We start from the raw sequence: 17646 nt of genomic DNA, 5'->3' as shown, positions 1-17646 counted from the left end.
GGTTTGGGTTTTACTATATATTACTTAATATTGACATTTGAGGATTGGTTTGTATATTTGTTGTTTATGTACATTTGTCGATGTTGATTCTATTGCAGCCCTTTAATTTATTTTATCCACAGTTGAAGAAGAATGGAAAGGAGCCAAAAGTCGGGGCAGAGATTTCGCTGAGGGCCATGTCATTCAAGACCAAGGTAAGTGTATCTTATAGACGGGTTGGTTGTTTAGCAACAAAAGTGACACAAGCCAACTAGGATTCCCACATGGCAGCTTCTTGTCATTGTTGCTAGACTTCTGCCACATTGAAGCGTGCACATCATTTTGGTGACGTTGTCAGTTAAGCCATCTATATTTCTCTTGACTCCATGTCTATTTACAGATATGCTTACTAGAGAGTACAAAAGGAAGTATGGACAATTTTTCCATCCATCTCTTTTTCAAAGGTGTGCGAGTGCTCTACGTCTCCTCGGTGGGATGAAGCTTTCCACTTCCTGGTTCGTGACCCTACAGAGGAACTCCTTATAGTGAAGGTGAGGGAAGGGTCCACCAGGGTTGAAAAGTATACATTTGTTTTACTGTATGAATGTCTTGTCTTAAGAATGATTTACTCTTGCTGCTGACAATAGTGTTAACACGTTTTCATAGATTGCTTACACATATTGATATACCATTCAAACCTGGGAGACAATGTGTTAACAGTGGAATGATGACATTGCGGTGCCCTACGTTGTCTCTGATCATGTGTGTGCACCCATCTCTGTGTGTGTGTGTGCCTGTTTGTGTGTGTGTAGCTGTCCCACAGCTGGGGCCAGGCCATGGGCACGGTGGTGTTGCCCCTGAGAGAGGTGCTGTCAGAGCAGGGCCTGGTGCTGGACCGATGGCTGAGTCTGGACGGGGCCCTCCCAGAGAGCCAGATTCTACTGAGGGCCACACTCAAGGTTAACTCATAATACAGACACACACACTCTGTACCAAACCACTGTCCAGACCTGGGTTCAAATAGTTTTTTTATTCTTCCAAATAGTGTATCTGTGCTAGATTGAGCTTGTCTGACACAATGGAACAGTGAAGTGTAAACTCTGCCCATCTGGCATGTCAGGCAGGCTCAATCAAATGCTCAAAGTATTTGAAAGAAAACAAGTACTGCTAAACAAGTGTCACACATGTTTAGCAGATGTTATTGCGGGTGTAGATGTTATTGCGGGTGCAGATGTTATTGCGGGTGCAGATGTTATTGCGGGTGCAGATGTTATTGCGGGTGCAGATGTTGGGGGTGCAGATGTTATTGGGGGTGCAGATGTTATTGCAGGTGCTAGATGTTATTGCGGGTGCTAGATGTTATTGCGGGTGTAGGTGCTAGATGTTATTGCGGGTGCTAGATGTTATTGCGGGCGCTGATGTTATTGGGGATGTAGATGTTATTGCAGGTGCTAGATGTTATTGCGGGTTTAGATGTTATTGCGGGTGCTAGATGTTATTGCGGGTGCTAGGTTTAGATGTTATTGCGGGTGCTAGATGTTATTGCGGGTGCTAGATGTTATTGCGGGTGTAGATGTTATTGCGGGTGTAGATGTTATTGCGGGTGTAGATGTTATTGCGGGTGTAGATGTTATTGCGGGTGCTAGATGTTATTGCGGGTGTAGTGAAATGCTTGTAGCAACTATATGCATACCTGCCAAGAACTATACACACACACACTCTCTATACCAGTGTTTCCCAACTCCGGTCCTCGAGTACCCCCAACAATACATATTTTTGTTGTGGTCCTGGACAAGCACACCTGATTTTACTTGTCAACTAATCATCAAGTAATGGTCAAATTGAATCAGGGGCGGAGTTGGGAAACACTGTACCAAACAAACTCCCTACTGCCACATGATTTTCATACTCTGTACTAAACTCAACACTGTCCCATGACTATTCCTCCAAAACAACATGATTGCATTTGCTCTGAACACCTCATTCTACATTAATGTCATCATGTGAGCTCTTAATACCTTCCATCCTGATAAGCATTTTACTGTCACGCGTTTTTTACTCATAAATGTTATATTGTATCTGTTTTTTAAGTGTGTCGTGACTTTGTGTGAAATAACCTTTAAAATGGAATGAACTGAAGCTTGAAACTTGAGTGGAATATGAAATGCACTTTGTCCTGTAGATGTTGAACACCCAGCTGGCAGTGTGTCCTAGTGGTGTGTCCAGTGATACTACTGGGGAGTGCAGTGAGGAGAGAGACCATGTCATCCACAGACGGGACACTGAACCAAACCTGCGGCACAGATCACCGCTCTCTCAATTGTGAGTCATTCTGAAGCTCACACTCGCATCAATGCCCCATTGTGTTCCGGTCACATTACATTACAGTACAGCACATTACAGCACATTACAGTACAGCACATTACAGTACAGCGCATTACAGCACATTACAGCACATTATAGTACAGCGCATTACAGCACATTACAGTACAGTACAGCATTACAGTACATTACAGTACAGCGCATTACAGTACATTACAGCACATTACAGTACAGCGCATTACAGCACATTACAGCACATTACAGTACAGCGCATTACAGTACATTACAGTACAGCGCATTACAGGACATTACAGTACAGCACATTACAGTACATTATAGTACAGCACATTACAGCACATTAAATTACAGCACAGTACAGCACATTACAGCACATTACAGCACATTACAGCACATTACATTACAGCACATTACAGCACATTACAGTACATTATAGTACAGCACATTACAGCACATTACATTACAGCACATTACAGCACAGTACAGCACAGTACAGCACACTACAGCACATTACGGCACATTACGGCACATTAAAGCACAGTACAGCACATTACATTACAGTACAGCACATTACAGCACATTACAGGACAGTACAGCACATTACAGGACATTACAGCACATTACAGGACAGTACAGCACATTACATTACAGTATAGCACATTACATTACAGTATAGCACATTACATTACAGTACAGCACATTACAGCACATTACAGGACAGTAAGAACTGAGAAGTGATGTCCAACGGGCCTGCATGGTACACGTTGTTCTTCTCACTGTAGTATACTGTACTTCACCATAGAAGTAACACTTCTAAGCAAACATTATAAGTAGGGCCCAGGGTTGTTCCTGACCTCGTGACCAGGAACAACTCTGGGCCTAGTCATAATCAATAAGCAGGTTGACTTTTATTGGGATGAATCTTGTCCTGGAGGCAGAACTGAGCGATTTCTGCAAGATGGGCCAGCTGCAAAGTCAAAATTGGCTATATTGTAAAAATCTCTATAAACAAAAGGCAGGTTTTTGGTCTTCATTTAAGGTTAGGGTTAGGCATTAGGGTTAGCAGTGTGGTTAAGGTTATGGTTAGGTTTAAAATCCGATTGTATGACTTTGTGGCTGTGTTCTAGTGACCACTAGAACAACATTCACGATGAGAAACATTAACCTGCATGTATAATCCATGTAAACTGTAACCATGGGAGATTCTCAATTGGGAAAAAGTTAATCCTCGTTGTTTGTCCTCCTTTTATGCATTTCACCAAACAATTTCATACACATCAAATCAAAAATTATTTCTGATATAAAATACAAATAAGCACATTGCGGGCAGGATTCATTCATCGATATCATCACAGTCCAATTCCATGCATACAATACAGAGGTTGGTTTGCTCACAGTTTTGGAGACTTTTCATTGACGCCCAAAAACACAATCCACCATAGAAATGTGGAAGGGGGAATAAATTAGAGGAATACAACTGATATGAATGTATTGGCCTACATCCACAACAAAGCAACTGATATGAATGTATTGGCCTACATCCACAACAAAGCAACTGATATGAATATATTGGCCTACATCCACAACAAAGCAACTGATATGAATATATTGGCCTACATCCACAACAAAGCAACTGATATGAATATATTGGCCTATATCCACAACAAAGCAACTGATATGAATATATTGGCCTACATCCACAACAAAGCAACTGATATGAATGTATTGGCCTACATCCACAACAAAGCAACTGATATGAATATATTGGCCTTCATTCACAACAAAGCAACTGATATGAATGTATTGGCCTACATCCACAACAAAGCAACTGATATGAATGTATTGGCCTACATCCACAACAAAGCAACTGATATGAATGTATTGGCCTACATCCACAACAAAGCAACTGATATGAATATATTGGCCTACATCCACAACAAAGCAACTGATATGAATGTATTGGCCTACATCCACAACAAAGCAACTGATATGAATGTATTGGCCTACATCCACAACAAAGCAACTGATATGAATGTATTGGCCTACATCCACAACAAAGCAACTGATATGAATATATTGGCCTATATCCACAACAAAGCAACTGATATGAATATATTGGCCTACATCCACAACAAAGCAACTGATATGAATATATTGGCCTTCATTCACAACAAAGCAACTGATATGAATGTATTGGCCTACATCCACAACAAAGCAACTGATATGAATATATTGGCCTTCATTCACAACAAAGCAACTGATATGAATGTATTGGCCTACATCCACAACAAAGCAACTGATATGAATGTATTGGCCTACATCCACAACAAAGCAACTGATATGAATGTATTGGCCTACATCCACAACAAAGCAACTGATATGAATGTATTGGCCTACATCCACAACAAAGCAACTGATATGAATGTATTGGCCTACATCCACAACAAAGCAACTGATATGAATGTATTGGCCTACATCCACAACAAAGCAACTGATATGAATGTATTGGCCTACATCCACAACAAAGCAACTGATATGAATGTATTGGCCTACATCCACAACAAAGCAACTGATATGAATGTATTGGCCTACATCCACAACAAAGCAACTGATATGAATGTATTGGCCTACATCCACAACAAAGCAACTGATATGAATGTATTGGCCTACATCCACAACAAAGCAACTGATATGAATGTATTGGCCTACATCCACAACAAAGCAACTGATATGAATGTATTGGCCTACATCCACAACAAAGCAACGCTCGATAATGGAAGATCAGAATGTTGGCGACGATGACTTTGGAGTAATCCAAAGTTATGTATAACTAAAACAACTTCTTTCAAAGCATGTACGCAGTATTGTAAAAAAACAACAACAACATAACAATTAGACAGTCCCCATTGCCCAAGTCTTTCCATATATTGTACATGATATGGCACTAGGTGATTTTAGAATTTTGTCCAGTAGTATTTACTGAATTCCGGAAAACAGTGAACACAACTGCACACATTTCTGTTCTGATCAAAACAAGGTTGTAATGTTCTGTGAACAAAACACTTAAGACCTCATTTTTTATTCACTGATGATATTTGTATTTAATGCAAACGGTGGTCTAAGATATGCAAGTCATGTCCTAAGGCAAGAAAATGATCAGATGTTCTGTAAATATATTTGAGCATTTTATCATTGCTGTTCTGCTATAGATATGTTTCAACACAGATCAAAAATTGCTTGTACAGGATTGAGAAACTGCAATAGACGAGCGGAGGAGTACACTCTTAAAAAAAATTGTGCTATCTAGAACCTAAAAGGGTTCTTCGGCTGTTCTCACAGTAGAACCATTTGAAGAACCTATTTTGGTTCCAGGTAGAACTCTTTTGGGTTCCATGTAGAACCCTTTCCACAGAGGGTTCTACATGGAACCCAAAAGGGTACTATCTGGAATAAAATAAAAACATTTAAAATCTGCCACACCCCCTTCGAATCAGCTGTTGTTTTCTCAGAGTAGAAAAGCATGCACAAATTTGAAAAAAAATACGCTACTATATTTGATCAATAAAATGTCTAGCACAACTAGCTACGTTTCTTTTTATCACTTTTCATATGTATTTTTGGATTCCCACTCTGTAAACGTAATTTGCCTGATGACATGCTAGTGGAGAAGGAGCGTCTCATTTTATATAAGCACATTTGTTTCCACATTTCCTCTCCTCGCCCCCTCCCCTTGATTACCTCAAGGTAAAACCAATTGAGATTCTCCCCCTGTCTACCTGTGTCTCCTCTCTCAGAGGTGGTCAGAACCCTGGTCAGGTGAAGCTGCAAATTGGCTACTCAACACAGGAGAACAGGCTGTACATCACCGTCCTCTCCTGCAGGTCTGTCCTAAACTACAATACCCACAAGGCACTGGATCGGCTGGTGGTTTACAGTACTTTGCCCTATAGCCTCTATAAATCATATACAGTACCAGTCAAAAGTTTGGACAGACCTACTCATTCCAGGTTTTTTTTAAATTTTATTTTTTACTATTTTCTAAATTGTAGAATAACAGTGAAGACAACATAAATATGAAATTACTCACATGGAATCATGTAGTAAACAAAAAAGTGTTAAAAAAATCCAAATATATTTTATATTGGAGATTCTTCAAAGTACATCTCTGAAGCTGGTTGAGAGATTGCCAAGATTGTGCAAAGCTGTCATCAAGGCAAAGGGTGGCTACTTTGAAGAATCTCAAATATAACATATATTTAGACTTATTTAACACTTTTTTGGCTACTACATGATTCCATGTGTTATTTCATAGTTTGATGTCTTCACTATTATTCTACAATGTGGAAAATAGTAAAAAATTAAGAAAAGCCCTTGAATGAGTAGGTGTGTCCAAACCTTTGACTGGTACTGTACATATTTGCTCGTTCATGTTGTATTGTTTTTTAATGTAATGTAAATGCATTCAGAATATTTGGGATTGTGAACCCATTGTTAGATTGTATTTGAATGAATACATAAATATTCTTAAAAAAGAAAGAGAAAAAAGTTAGCCCCATAAGACTGTTTCAATGGGCTATTGTTTGTCTACTTCCAGTATGTGATCATTGTGGTTCCTGTACCCAATATGACACAGTTTGTCACCCAGTTCTCTGTTTACCTCTAGGGGCCTGCCAGCTTGTGGGTCTGCTAAGGACAGCTCCGACCCATATGTCTCCTTTATCCTTCTGCCGGACAAGAACAGGACCACCAAGAGAAAGACCATCACCAAGAAGAGAGACCTCAACCCTGAGTTTAACGAGAGGTGAGATGGGAGTTGAGACTAGAGAGAGGAAATGTGTAGGGACAGGAGATTAGAGACAGGAGGAGACACCAGGAGACTAGAGAGAGGGAATGTGTAGGGACAGGAGGTTTTCCAGACCATGTAACTCTGGGCCCTAGTTATACCAGAGTTAGTTTTGTGTAATACTAATATCTGATACTGTTTGCTAGCTTTTTGTATCTCTAAAGTCCTAGCCCTATGTATCAAACTATCAGCTATACAGTAGTTAGTTATGTGTTATTACTAGCTCTGACTTTGCTCATAGCTACTTTATTGAGGAAAATGGTACTTACTATGACTGTGATATGTGCTTGTCCCACCTAACTATCGTATGACGAATGCACTAACTGTAAGACACTCTGGATAAGAGCGTCTCTAGATGACTAAAATGTAACTGTAAAATGTGATAGTACTATGTGTAGTAGTTATATATAGTCATACTATATGTAGTAGTTATGTATAGTAATACTATGTGTAGTAGCTATGTATAGTAATACTATGGGAACTAGTTGTTTAATACTATGGGTAATAGTAATGTGTAATAATACTATGTGTAAGAGGTGTGTAAGAGGTGTGTAATAATACTATGGGTAATAGTAATTCTATGGGTAATAGTTGTATGTAATAATACTATGTGTAATAGTTATATGTACTAAAACTATGTCTAATAGTTATGTGTAATAATAGTTATGTGTAATAGTTATGTGTAATAATACTATGGGTAATAGTTATATGTAATAAAACTGTGTAATAGTTATGTGTAATAATACTGTCTAATAGTTATGTGTAATAGTTATATGTACTAATACTATGTGTAATAGTTATGTGTAATAGTTAAATGTACTAATACTATGTGTAATAGTTATGTGTAATAATATTGTGTAATAGTTATGTGTAATAATACTATGTGTAATAGTTATGTGTAATAATACTGTGTAATAGTTGTGTAATAATATTATGTGTAATAGTTGTGTAATAATATTATGTGTAATAGTTGTGTAATAATATTATGTGTAATAGTTATGTGTAATAATACTGTGTAATAGTTATATGTACTAATACTATGTGTAATAGTTATATGTAATAATACTGTGTAATAGTTATGTGTAATAATATTATGTGTAATAGTTATATGTGTAATAGTTATATGTACTAATACTATGTGTAATAGTTATATGTAATAATATTATGTGTAATAGTTATATGTGTAATAGTTATATGTACTAATACTATGTGTAATAGTTATATGTAATAGTTATATGTACTAATACTATGTGTAATAGTTATGTGTAATAATATTATGTGTAATAGTTATATGTAATAATACTGTCTAATAGTTATGTAATACTGGTCATGTATTCGTATCCTGCATTGTATGTCTTATTATTTTGTGCAGGTTTGACTTTGACTTCACTCTGGAGGAGTGCATGCAGAGAAGACTTGACCTGACTGTCAAAAACAACGTATCCTTCATGAGCAGGGAGAGAGAGCTCATTGGAAAGGTATTATTTGTGTAAAATCCTTAAATATACAGTACCAATCAAAAGTTTGGACACACCTACTCATTCAAGGGTTTTTCTACATTGTACAATATTAGTGAAGACATCAAAACTATGAAATAACACATATGGAATCATGTAGTAACCAAAAAAGTGTTATATTATATATTTTAGAATCTTCAAAGTAACCACCCTTTGCCTTGATGACAGCTTTGCACACTCTTGGCATTATCTCAACCAGCTTCACCTGGAATGCTTTTCCAACAGTCTTGAAGGAGTTCCCACATATGCTGAGCACTTGTTAGCTGCTTTTCCTTCACTCTGCAGTTCAACTCATCCCAAACCATCTCAATTGGGTTGAGGTTGGGTGATTGTGGAGGCCAGGTCATCTGATGCAGAACCCCATCACTCTCTTTATTGGTCAAATAGCCCTTACACAGCCTGGAGGTGTGTTGGATCATTGTCCTGTTGAAAAATAAATGATAGTTACACTAAGCGCAAACCAGATGGAATGGAGTATCGCTGCAGAATGCTGTGGTTGCCATGCTGGTTAAGTGTACTTTGAATTCTAAATATATCACTAACAATGCCACTAGCAAAGCACCCCCACACCATCATACCTCCTCCTCCATGCTTCACTGTGGGAGCAACACATGCGGAGATCATCCGTTCACCTACTCTGCATCTTACATAGACACGGCGGTTGGAACCAAAAATCTCAAATTTGGACTCATCAGACCAAAGGACAGATTTCCACCAGTGTAATGTCCATTGCTCATGTTTCTTGGCCCAAGCAAGTCTCTTCTCCTTATTGATGTCCTTTAGTAGTGGTTTCTTTGCAACAATTCGACCATGAAGGCCTGATTCACACAGTCTCCTCTGAACAGTTGATGTTGAGATGTGTCTGTTACTTGAACTCTGAAGCATTTATTTGGGTTGACATTTCTGAGGCTGGTAACTGTAATGAACTTATCCTCTGCAGCAGAGGTAACTCTGGGTCTTCCTTTCCTGTGGCAGTCCTCATGAGAGCCAGTTTCATCATAGTGCTTGATGGTTTTTGCGACAGCACTCGAAGAAACCTTCAAAGTTCTTTAAATGTTCCACATTGACTGACCTTCATGTCTTTAAGTAATGATGGACTGTTGTTTCTCTTTGCTTATGTGAGCTGTTCTTGCCATACTATGGACTTGGTCTTTTACCAAATAGGGCTGTCTTCTGTATACCACCCCTACCTTGTCACAACACAACTGATTGGCTCAAACGCATTAAGAAGGAAAGAAATTCCACAAATGAACTTTTAACAAGGCATAATTGTTCATTGAAATGCATTCCAGAGTGTGCAAATCTGTCAACAAGGCAAAGGGTTGCCACTTTGAATAATCTCAAATATACAATGTATTTTGATTTGTTTAACACTTATTTTGGGTACTACATTATTCCAAGTGTGTTATTGCATAGTTTTGATGTCTTCACTATTATTCTACAATGTAGAAAATGGTCAAAATTTTAACCTGGAATGAGTAGGCGTGTCCCAACTTTTGACTGGTACTGTATTTTCTCTAATTATTTATCCCATTTAGGCGTTCTAATGTAATATGGACTTCTCCAAGTGGGGTGAACTGTTTTTGTCATTCTGTTTAGTTACAGCTAGATCTAGACCAGATAGACCTGCAGAATGGCGACACACAATGGTAAGTGCATTCCCATGTGCTACCTCTTCTACATTTGTTCATATTCATTCCACATTACTTTGATTGATAAGATCTCCTACTTTCTCAGGTACGATTTAGTAGAGGAGACCAATTAGATGAGAGGATGGCCTCACTTTCCTGCAGTGCAATGTTACTTTTACTGTTGCTTCTTCTGTATGGTTTATTTGATATTTTTATTCAACTAATGCGCAATAGGACCACCACTGAAGTGGCTTATATTTCCTATCATCCCAACAATATCACAATTTATCTGTAAATTGAATAATTACAAATGATAGATTTGGTTCCTCTTACGTACGTAAGAAAGAATTCCTCAATTCTAGAATTCCTAATTCCAGTCTGAAAAAGTGTTCTTTAGAATCTTTTGTCTGAGTAGATATTTGATATGAAGGCAACTATGTCGCTCCTAAAGGAAACTATCTTGAAAAGCACAAAGTATTTTATCAACCCCATAGTTCAGAAAATGCAGCAAAAATAGTGAACATTTTAAACCTTCAGGTGTTTTGAGTTTTTCTCATCACTTCAGTTCTTATTTACTACAAAAGTAGTTGTTCTCAAAGGGTACTTTCTTACTTTGTTGCATTGTTTCATTTGTTTTATTGCAAAACTATGTCAACCATCTTGAGATAAGTGTTTGAGTGTTAGTTGAGACCAAGGTCCAACATACTGAGTAACGGGTACCGGTAGATATGATGATGAAGGTGCTGAAATGTTACCCTGTAGTTTCACAGCGTTTATGGGCCATCATGGATGTTTACACTTTTATTTAATCAACCCTTTTGTTACACTGGTTTTCTGTTTCTAATTTTGCCTTATATATTCCAACACTGGGTCATTTTTGAGAAGATTGAGAATGTTTATGATCTACTGATTGTGTTCATTCTGTTCCAAATGAAGAAGTTTGGTATGTTTTATCAGATTGATTTAAAAGCTGATTTTATAATTCAGGAAATGTGTTAGGGAATGACCCAGACGTCACATTTGCCACTGAAAACACACTCTAGCTGTACAGTAATGGACAGTCTGAATCACTGTGCTTTTATTTGATAAATAACATTATATGTGTAGAAGTTAAATATGTAGCTATATCATGAATGTGTATGTTCACAATCCAAGACAGCATTGTGTCATATACAGTATGTTTGTGTGTGATTGAATGTATTTGTATGTGTTTGTTGTGCCAGTAGTGGCCTGAGTTCTGCAATAAGTCAGTCAATCAGTCATGTTACAAGTTGTGTGTTACAAAACACAAAGTCTTAGACAAAATACACACAAAGGGCCAGTTTCCTAGATTCCTAGACACATATTAAGTCTAGTCCTGGACTAAGAAGCATGTTCAATGGAGATTTAATGGAGAGTGTTGTTTAGTCCAGGACTGGACTTAATTTGTGAGTCCTGCTCTGAAAGAAGTGAGCTAATTTTGTGGCAAGGAAATGTTCATCCCCCACTGTCATCTCACTGCCAAGGCATGAAACATGTATTAAAATACTTGAAAATGTTTGTTGGGAAATTAATTTAAAAAAGTAGAAAACATGTTGTATAAGAGCGAGAGTAGAGAGAGACGTATAAGTGAGAACAGCTCCTGCGCTTTCACACATGCATAACAATCGCCACGTCTGTGTCGTCGCACTTTCATTAAACGTTTGCACTTTCAAAATCCCAGTCTGTTGGTCTTCTTTATGCTGGGCGACAAAACAAAACAAATGTTAACTTTTTTTAATCTTCTGATAAATCAAGATGATCCCAATCTTCCCTCGTCCTGTACTCACCTCTTCTGACAGACATAGCATTCGTACCAAATGACACCCTATTCCCCATATACCCATATACAGCACTACTATTGACCAGAGCGCTATTGGAATAGGGTGCCATTTGTAACGCAATAAATATCTCATAAGATTAGCGGAAATATTGTATACCCCTTGTAGACTACACTGAGGACTTATTGTCAAGCGATAAATACATTGTGTATGTGATGTATGCATATTGTTGGCGCTGTAGTCATGATTAATGAACTTCCATTGTCTAACCACGAGGTGGCAATAAAGTGCTGATTCCAAATCTACCCATAAGGGCCTTTCTCAACTATAACAGATGTGAGTGAGTAGCAGAGAGAGAGAGAGAGAGAACGTGATTGAAAAGCCAACGGATCAATCGAGAGGGCTTTCCTTTGAAGACAGAGGCGGGGCAATGGCAGAAACTCTGCCTTCTGAGTGGAAGCAACGTCGAAGAGTCTTCCAGTCAGGATCACACAACGATAATGAATGGAAAGGCATCGTAGCCAAGAAAATTCAGCTCAGCAACTAAATAGCCTTGCTTTTGGTTGGATTATTATTGAAAGAAGAATTCAACAGAAAGAAATGGAAATGGATTGGCCGGATAAATCGGAGACCATTCTTTGGAACAGAAAACAATTCTATCCTCATTGTTACTGTTGAGATTAGGTTCCGTTTAGAGTAAATTGCATATTAGTGTTCTTTACAAATGCAAAAGTAGCAGTTATTTTTAATGAGACAGAATGAAACTGGTGTGGTGTAAACTTTTGATTTAAACTGAAACGTTTGAAACAGAAGTGGTTGTGATTTGGAATAACGCATTTTGGAGGAACAGGGGGAACTTCCCACTTTTGGAAAAACTCTGGAATAACGTCGTAAGAAGGAACTGAATTGATTTGAGTTACTAATTTATTTTAACCATGGGGAATATTGAGAGTGTGGATGGACAGTCGGACAATATGAAGCATCATATAATGCCGTTGAAAGTGCCCATTCCTGACCAGTCGGAGTTGGAGGAGAGATTTGCTTTAGTTTTGGTAAGTGACTGTTGCCTCAGATACATGTTTGAATTGGAATGGCTTCTGGGTTTGGTTTCCTGTGTTCCAGACTGTCACAGTGGGGCCATATCAAACTTCAAAAGCGCACAATTAACATACAAAAACACGAGGCTACCTACTGGTCTGTCATGCTGACGTGATACAGTGTAGACCATTTATCACGAGTACAGAACATATTACCTACCATATGGTAGGCTTTAAGAGGATGTGTGACTTTTTTCTTTCAATTTAGTGGCCTAAAGTTTATTTTGATTAGGTGAAACAGCTCACACAAGCAACACTTTTATTTTTTAATTAAGATATTCCTTTTACCTTATGGATCAGTTGTTTGGGTACCCCCAAACAGGTTTCTAGCATCAGTAACACAGGGAAAACAATACCATTGATCTAGCACAAATGGTTAATCAAGACAATACATATTTCTCAGCCTAGTGCACTGTGGTCTACAGTAAGACAGTGGATCTGTTTATATAGTCTCGTGTGTCCTTGTGGAAAGAAATATGTCATAATAGTGAGCAAAACTATCCCACTTTTCCTTTATTCCGCTGTAATGATATAGTTGCTGATACCGGTATTCTAAATTGGAAGACCCATCCTGTCCCACCCCCATCTGCTTTCTGTCGCTCCTGCGGTTATTTGGTTTTCAAAAAGTCAGCTCGAGGCTTTGGGCTAATTTACTGAAGTCTAGTGCCTTGTGCAAGAATTGGCTCGTTTTCAGAGTAACATTTCAGTTTTATTATCAAACCTTTAATGACACGTATATGTCCCAAATTCTCGTAATGGAATTCCCTTTTTTAAATTTAAAATTTATGCACAGTCGCTTTCAGATCATTCGCTGACAGATTCCAACAACAACATTTTCTGAATTCCCCTACAACTCCCACACCCGTGAGATCGTAAAATAGAAGCACCCCATCTCCTCTTTTGCTCTGCTCACCATCCTTGCATGGCTCACCATCTTCACATGACCCATCTTGCCGTCTTGAGTTGCGCTGGGGCTTTGTGATGCTGTGTAGCCTACACAATCAAAATACACGTTACCCATTCAGCGACACAGTTTAAGTGTCAAGTGTGTCTGTCATCCTAAATCAAGAGACTAAGAAGATGATGCACTGTTATGAACCCTAAAAAATATTTATATTGGAATGGAAAGCCTTGGACTCCAGAAAATAGTATACATCAGGTGATGGATAGTAGAGCACAATAATCCCTGTAATGTCAATGATGAAATAGTGGGCTATATGCCTTCATTATGGTTTATAATATATTTAGAATGACTTTAACACACTTGAATCATAATAAGATTGGTTATTGTGACAACGTCTCACCACCATTGGAGTATTTCTCTACATAGCAGTGTCAATAGCAGAGCTGTGGGCAGTGGTTATGCAAATGATATCTTATTCTTACATCTGAAAGCAACATTCCTTATCATTCTTTCAAAACAAACTGTCCTCAAACCACATCTCTCCAAACCACCAATTTAAGAATCCCCCCCCCCAAAAATACAAATTCTCTTCATCCCACCATGAATCAAAGCATTGTTTCTGAGCCAATATGGCTTCTGCTGACCATGTCAGTAAGTCCTGTTAAACCTCTACAAATGTGTTTTCGCACAAGTGTTTGTCCAGTGTTTCCCATTTATATGATCAACCTCACCACACCACACCCAGCCTGAGTTTAGCATCTGTGTGTGGACTTTACAGTAACATCAAATGTATTTATATAGCCCTTCTTACATCAGCTGATGTCTCAAAGTGCTGTACAGAAACCCAGCCTAAAACCTCAAACAGCAAGCAATGCAGGTGTAGAAGCACAGTGGCGAGGAAAAACTCCCTAGAAAGGCCAAAATCTAGGAAGAAACCTAGAGAGGAACCAGATGTTCAAATGTTCGTAAATGACCAGCATGGTCAAATAATAATAATCACAGTAGTTGTCGAGGGTGCAATAAGTCAGCACCTCAGGAGTAAATGTCAGTTGGCTTTTCATAGCCGATCATTAAGAGTATCTCTACCGCTCCTGTTGTCGCTAGAGAGTTGAAAACAGCAGGTCTGGGACAGGTAGCATGTCCGGTGAACAGGTCAGGGTTCCATAGCTGCAGGCAGAACAGTTGAAACTGGAGCAGCAGCATGGCCAGGTGTACTGGGGACAGCAAGGATGCCAGGTAGTCCTGAGGCATGGTCCTAGGGCTCAGGTCCTCCGAGAGAAAAAAAGAGAGAGATAATTAGAGAGAGCATTAAATTCACACAGGACATCGGATAAGACAGGAGAAGTACTCCAGATATAACAAACTGACCCTAGCCCCCCCGACACAACTACTGCAGCAAAAATACTGGAGGCTGAGACAGGAGTGGTCAGGAGACACCGTGGCCACTTCCGATGATACCCCCGGACAGGGCCAAAAAGGCAGGATATAACCCCACCCACTTTGCCAAAGCACAGCCCCCACACCACTAGAGGAATTTCTTCAACCACCAACTTACCATCCTGAGACAAGGCCGAGTATAGCCCCACAAAAATCTCTGCCACGGCCCAACCCAAGGGGGGGCACCAACCCGGACAGGAAGATCACGTCAGTGACTCAACCCACTCAAGTGACGCACCCCTCCTAGGGACGGTATGGAAGAGCACCAGTAAGCCAGTGACTCACCCCTCCTAGGGACGGTATGGAAGAGCACCAGTAAGCCAGTGACTCAGCCCTCCTAGGGACGGTATGGAAGAGCACCAGTAAGCCAGTGACTCACCCCTCCTAGGGACGGTATGGAAGAGCACCAGTAAGCCAGTGACTCACCCCTTCTAGGGACGGTATGGAAGAGCACCAGTAAGCCAGTGACTCAGCCCTCCTAGGGACGGTATGGAAGAGCACCAGTAAGCCAGTGACTCAGCCCTCCTAGGGACAATATGGAAGAGCACCAGTAAGCCAGTGACTCAGCCCCTGCATTATTGGCATGTCCCAGAAACACTGCAGCTGGTATCTTCTTGGTATGATGCTCTACTCTACCATGATACTCTTACAGCTAATTACTGAACCAATCAACATCTCTCCTGAGAATGCCTGTCTCTTTTATATACTGTACTCTCTAACGGTATCATTCCACCTATAGGGACATGCATGTTTCAAGACACTCTGTTAATCTATATACGGCACATTCGGAAAGTATTCAGACCCATTGACCTTTTCCACATTTTGTTATTTTACAGCCTTATTCTAAAATTGCTTAAGTCGTTTTCCCCCATAATCAATCTACACACAATACCCCATAATGACAAAGCAAAAACTTGTTTTTATACAGTACCAGTCAAAAGTTGACACACCTAATCATTCAGTTTTTTTTTATCTTTATTTTTTACTATTTTCTACATTGTAGAATAATAGTGAAGACATCACAACAATGAAATAACACATGGAATCATGTAGTAACCAAAAAATCAAAATATTTTATATGGGAGATTCTTCAAAGTAGCCACCCTTTGCCTTGATGACAGATTTGCACTCTCTTGGTATTCGGCTGTGACGTAGCAAGATGTGGAAAACGTCAAGGAGTCTGAAAACCTTCCATAGGCACTGTATACTATGCCGCAGGGTGTGCAGGGGTACGAGGTAATTGATGTACATACCGTATGTACAGTACCAGTCAACATTTTGGACACATCTACTCATTCCAGGGTTTTTCTTTATTTGACACATTGTAGATAACTATGAAATAACACATATGGAATCATGTAAGTGTAATCATTAGCAAGTGAATTGGCAATGTCGTACCCACAGCAACTATTAAAACATTCCCCAACCAGAAACCATGGATTGATGGCAGCATTCACGTGAAACTGAAAGCGCGAACCACTGCTTTTAACCAGGGCAAGGTGACTGGAAACATGACGAATACAAACAGTGTAGCTATTCCCTCCGCAAGGCAATCAAACAAGCTAAGCGTCAGTATAGAGACAAAGTAGAGTCGCAATTCAACGGCTCAGACACAAGAGGTATGTGGCAGGGTCAACAGTCAATCATGGATTACAAAAAGAAAATCAGCCCCGTCACGGACCAGGATGTCTTGCTCCCAGACAGACTAAATAACTTTTTTGCCCGCTTAGAGGACAATACAGTGCCACTGACACGGCCAGCTACCAAAACCTGCGGACTCTCCTTCACTGCAGCCGACGTGAGTAAAACATTTAAACATGTTAACCCTCGCAAGGCTGCAGGCCCAGACGGCATCCCCAGCCACGTCCTCAGAGCATGCTCAGACCAGCTGGCTGGTGTGTTTACGGACATATTCAATCAATCCTTATCCCAGTCTGCTGTTCCCACATGCTTCAAGAGGGCCACCATTGTTCCTGTTCCCAAGAAAGCTAAGGTAACTGAGCTAAACGACTACAGGCCCGTAGCACTCACTTCTGTCATCATGAAGTGCTTTGAGAGACTAGTCAAGGACCATATCACCTCCATCCTACCTGACACCC

General features: G+C 39.5%; 2 protein-coding genes across 5 annotated transcripts in view; both read left to right on the top strand.

Moving 5' to 3' along the window:
- Window positions 1-12006, top strand: part of esyt1a (extended synaptotagmin-like protein 1a) — a 51514-nt gene extending 39508 nt beyond the window's left edge. For both annotated transcript variants that reach the window (XM_042299632.1, XM_042299631.1), the window contains 9 exons: window positions 123-194; window positions 444-530; window positions 792-938; window positions 2162-2301; window positions 6114-6200; window positions 6983-7120; window positions 8535-8640; window positions 10279-10328; window positions 10417-12006. In XM_042299632.1, coding sequence (XP_042155566.1) covers window positions 123-194; window positions 444-530; window positions 792-938; window positions 2162-2301; window positions 6114-6200; window positions 6983-7120; window positions 8535-8640; window positions 10279-10328; window positions 10417-10444 — 855 coding nt within the window. In that variant the 3' untranslated portion in view covers window positions 10445-12006. The remainder of the gene's footprint in view (window positions 1-122; window positions 195-443; window positions 531-791; window positions 939-2161; window positions 2302-6113; window positions 6201-6982; window positions 7121-8534; window positions 8641-10278; window positions 10329-10416) is intronic.
- A 576-nt stretch (window positions 12007-12582) lies between these two features.
- Window positions 12583-17646, top strand: part of LOC112215233 (formin-like protein 3) — a 91559-nt gene continuing 86495 nt past the window's right edge. For all 3 annotated transcript variants that reach the window (XM_042299629.1, XM_042299630.1, XM_042299628.1), the window contains exon 1: window positions 12583-13161. In XM_042299629.1, the coding sequence (XP_042155563.1) occupies window positions 13045-13161 (117 nt within the window). In that variant the 5' untranslated portion in view covers window positions 12583-13044. The remainder of the gene's footprint in view (window positions 13162-17646) is intronic.

This window comes from Oncorhynchus tshawytscha, linkage group LG16 (assembly GCF_018296145.1).
Source record: "Oncorhynchus tshawytscha isolate Ot180627B linkage group LG16, Otsh_v2.0, whole genome shotgun sequence".
Taxonomy (NCBI): domain Eukaryota; kingdom Metazoa; phylum Chordata; class Actinopteri; order Salmoniformes; family Salmonidae; genus Oncorhynchus; species Oncorhynchus tshawytscha.
Note: the sequence above shows the minus strand (reverse complement) of the source record. Positions and strands in the feature narration are given on the sequence as shown.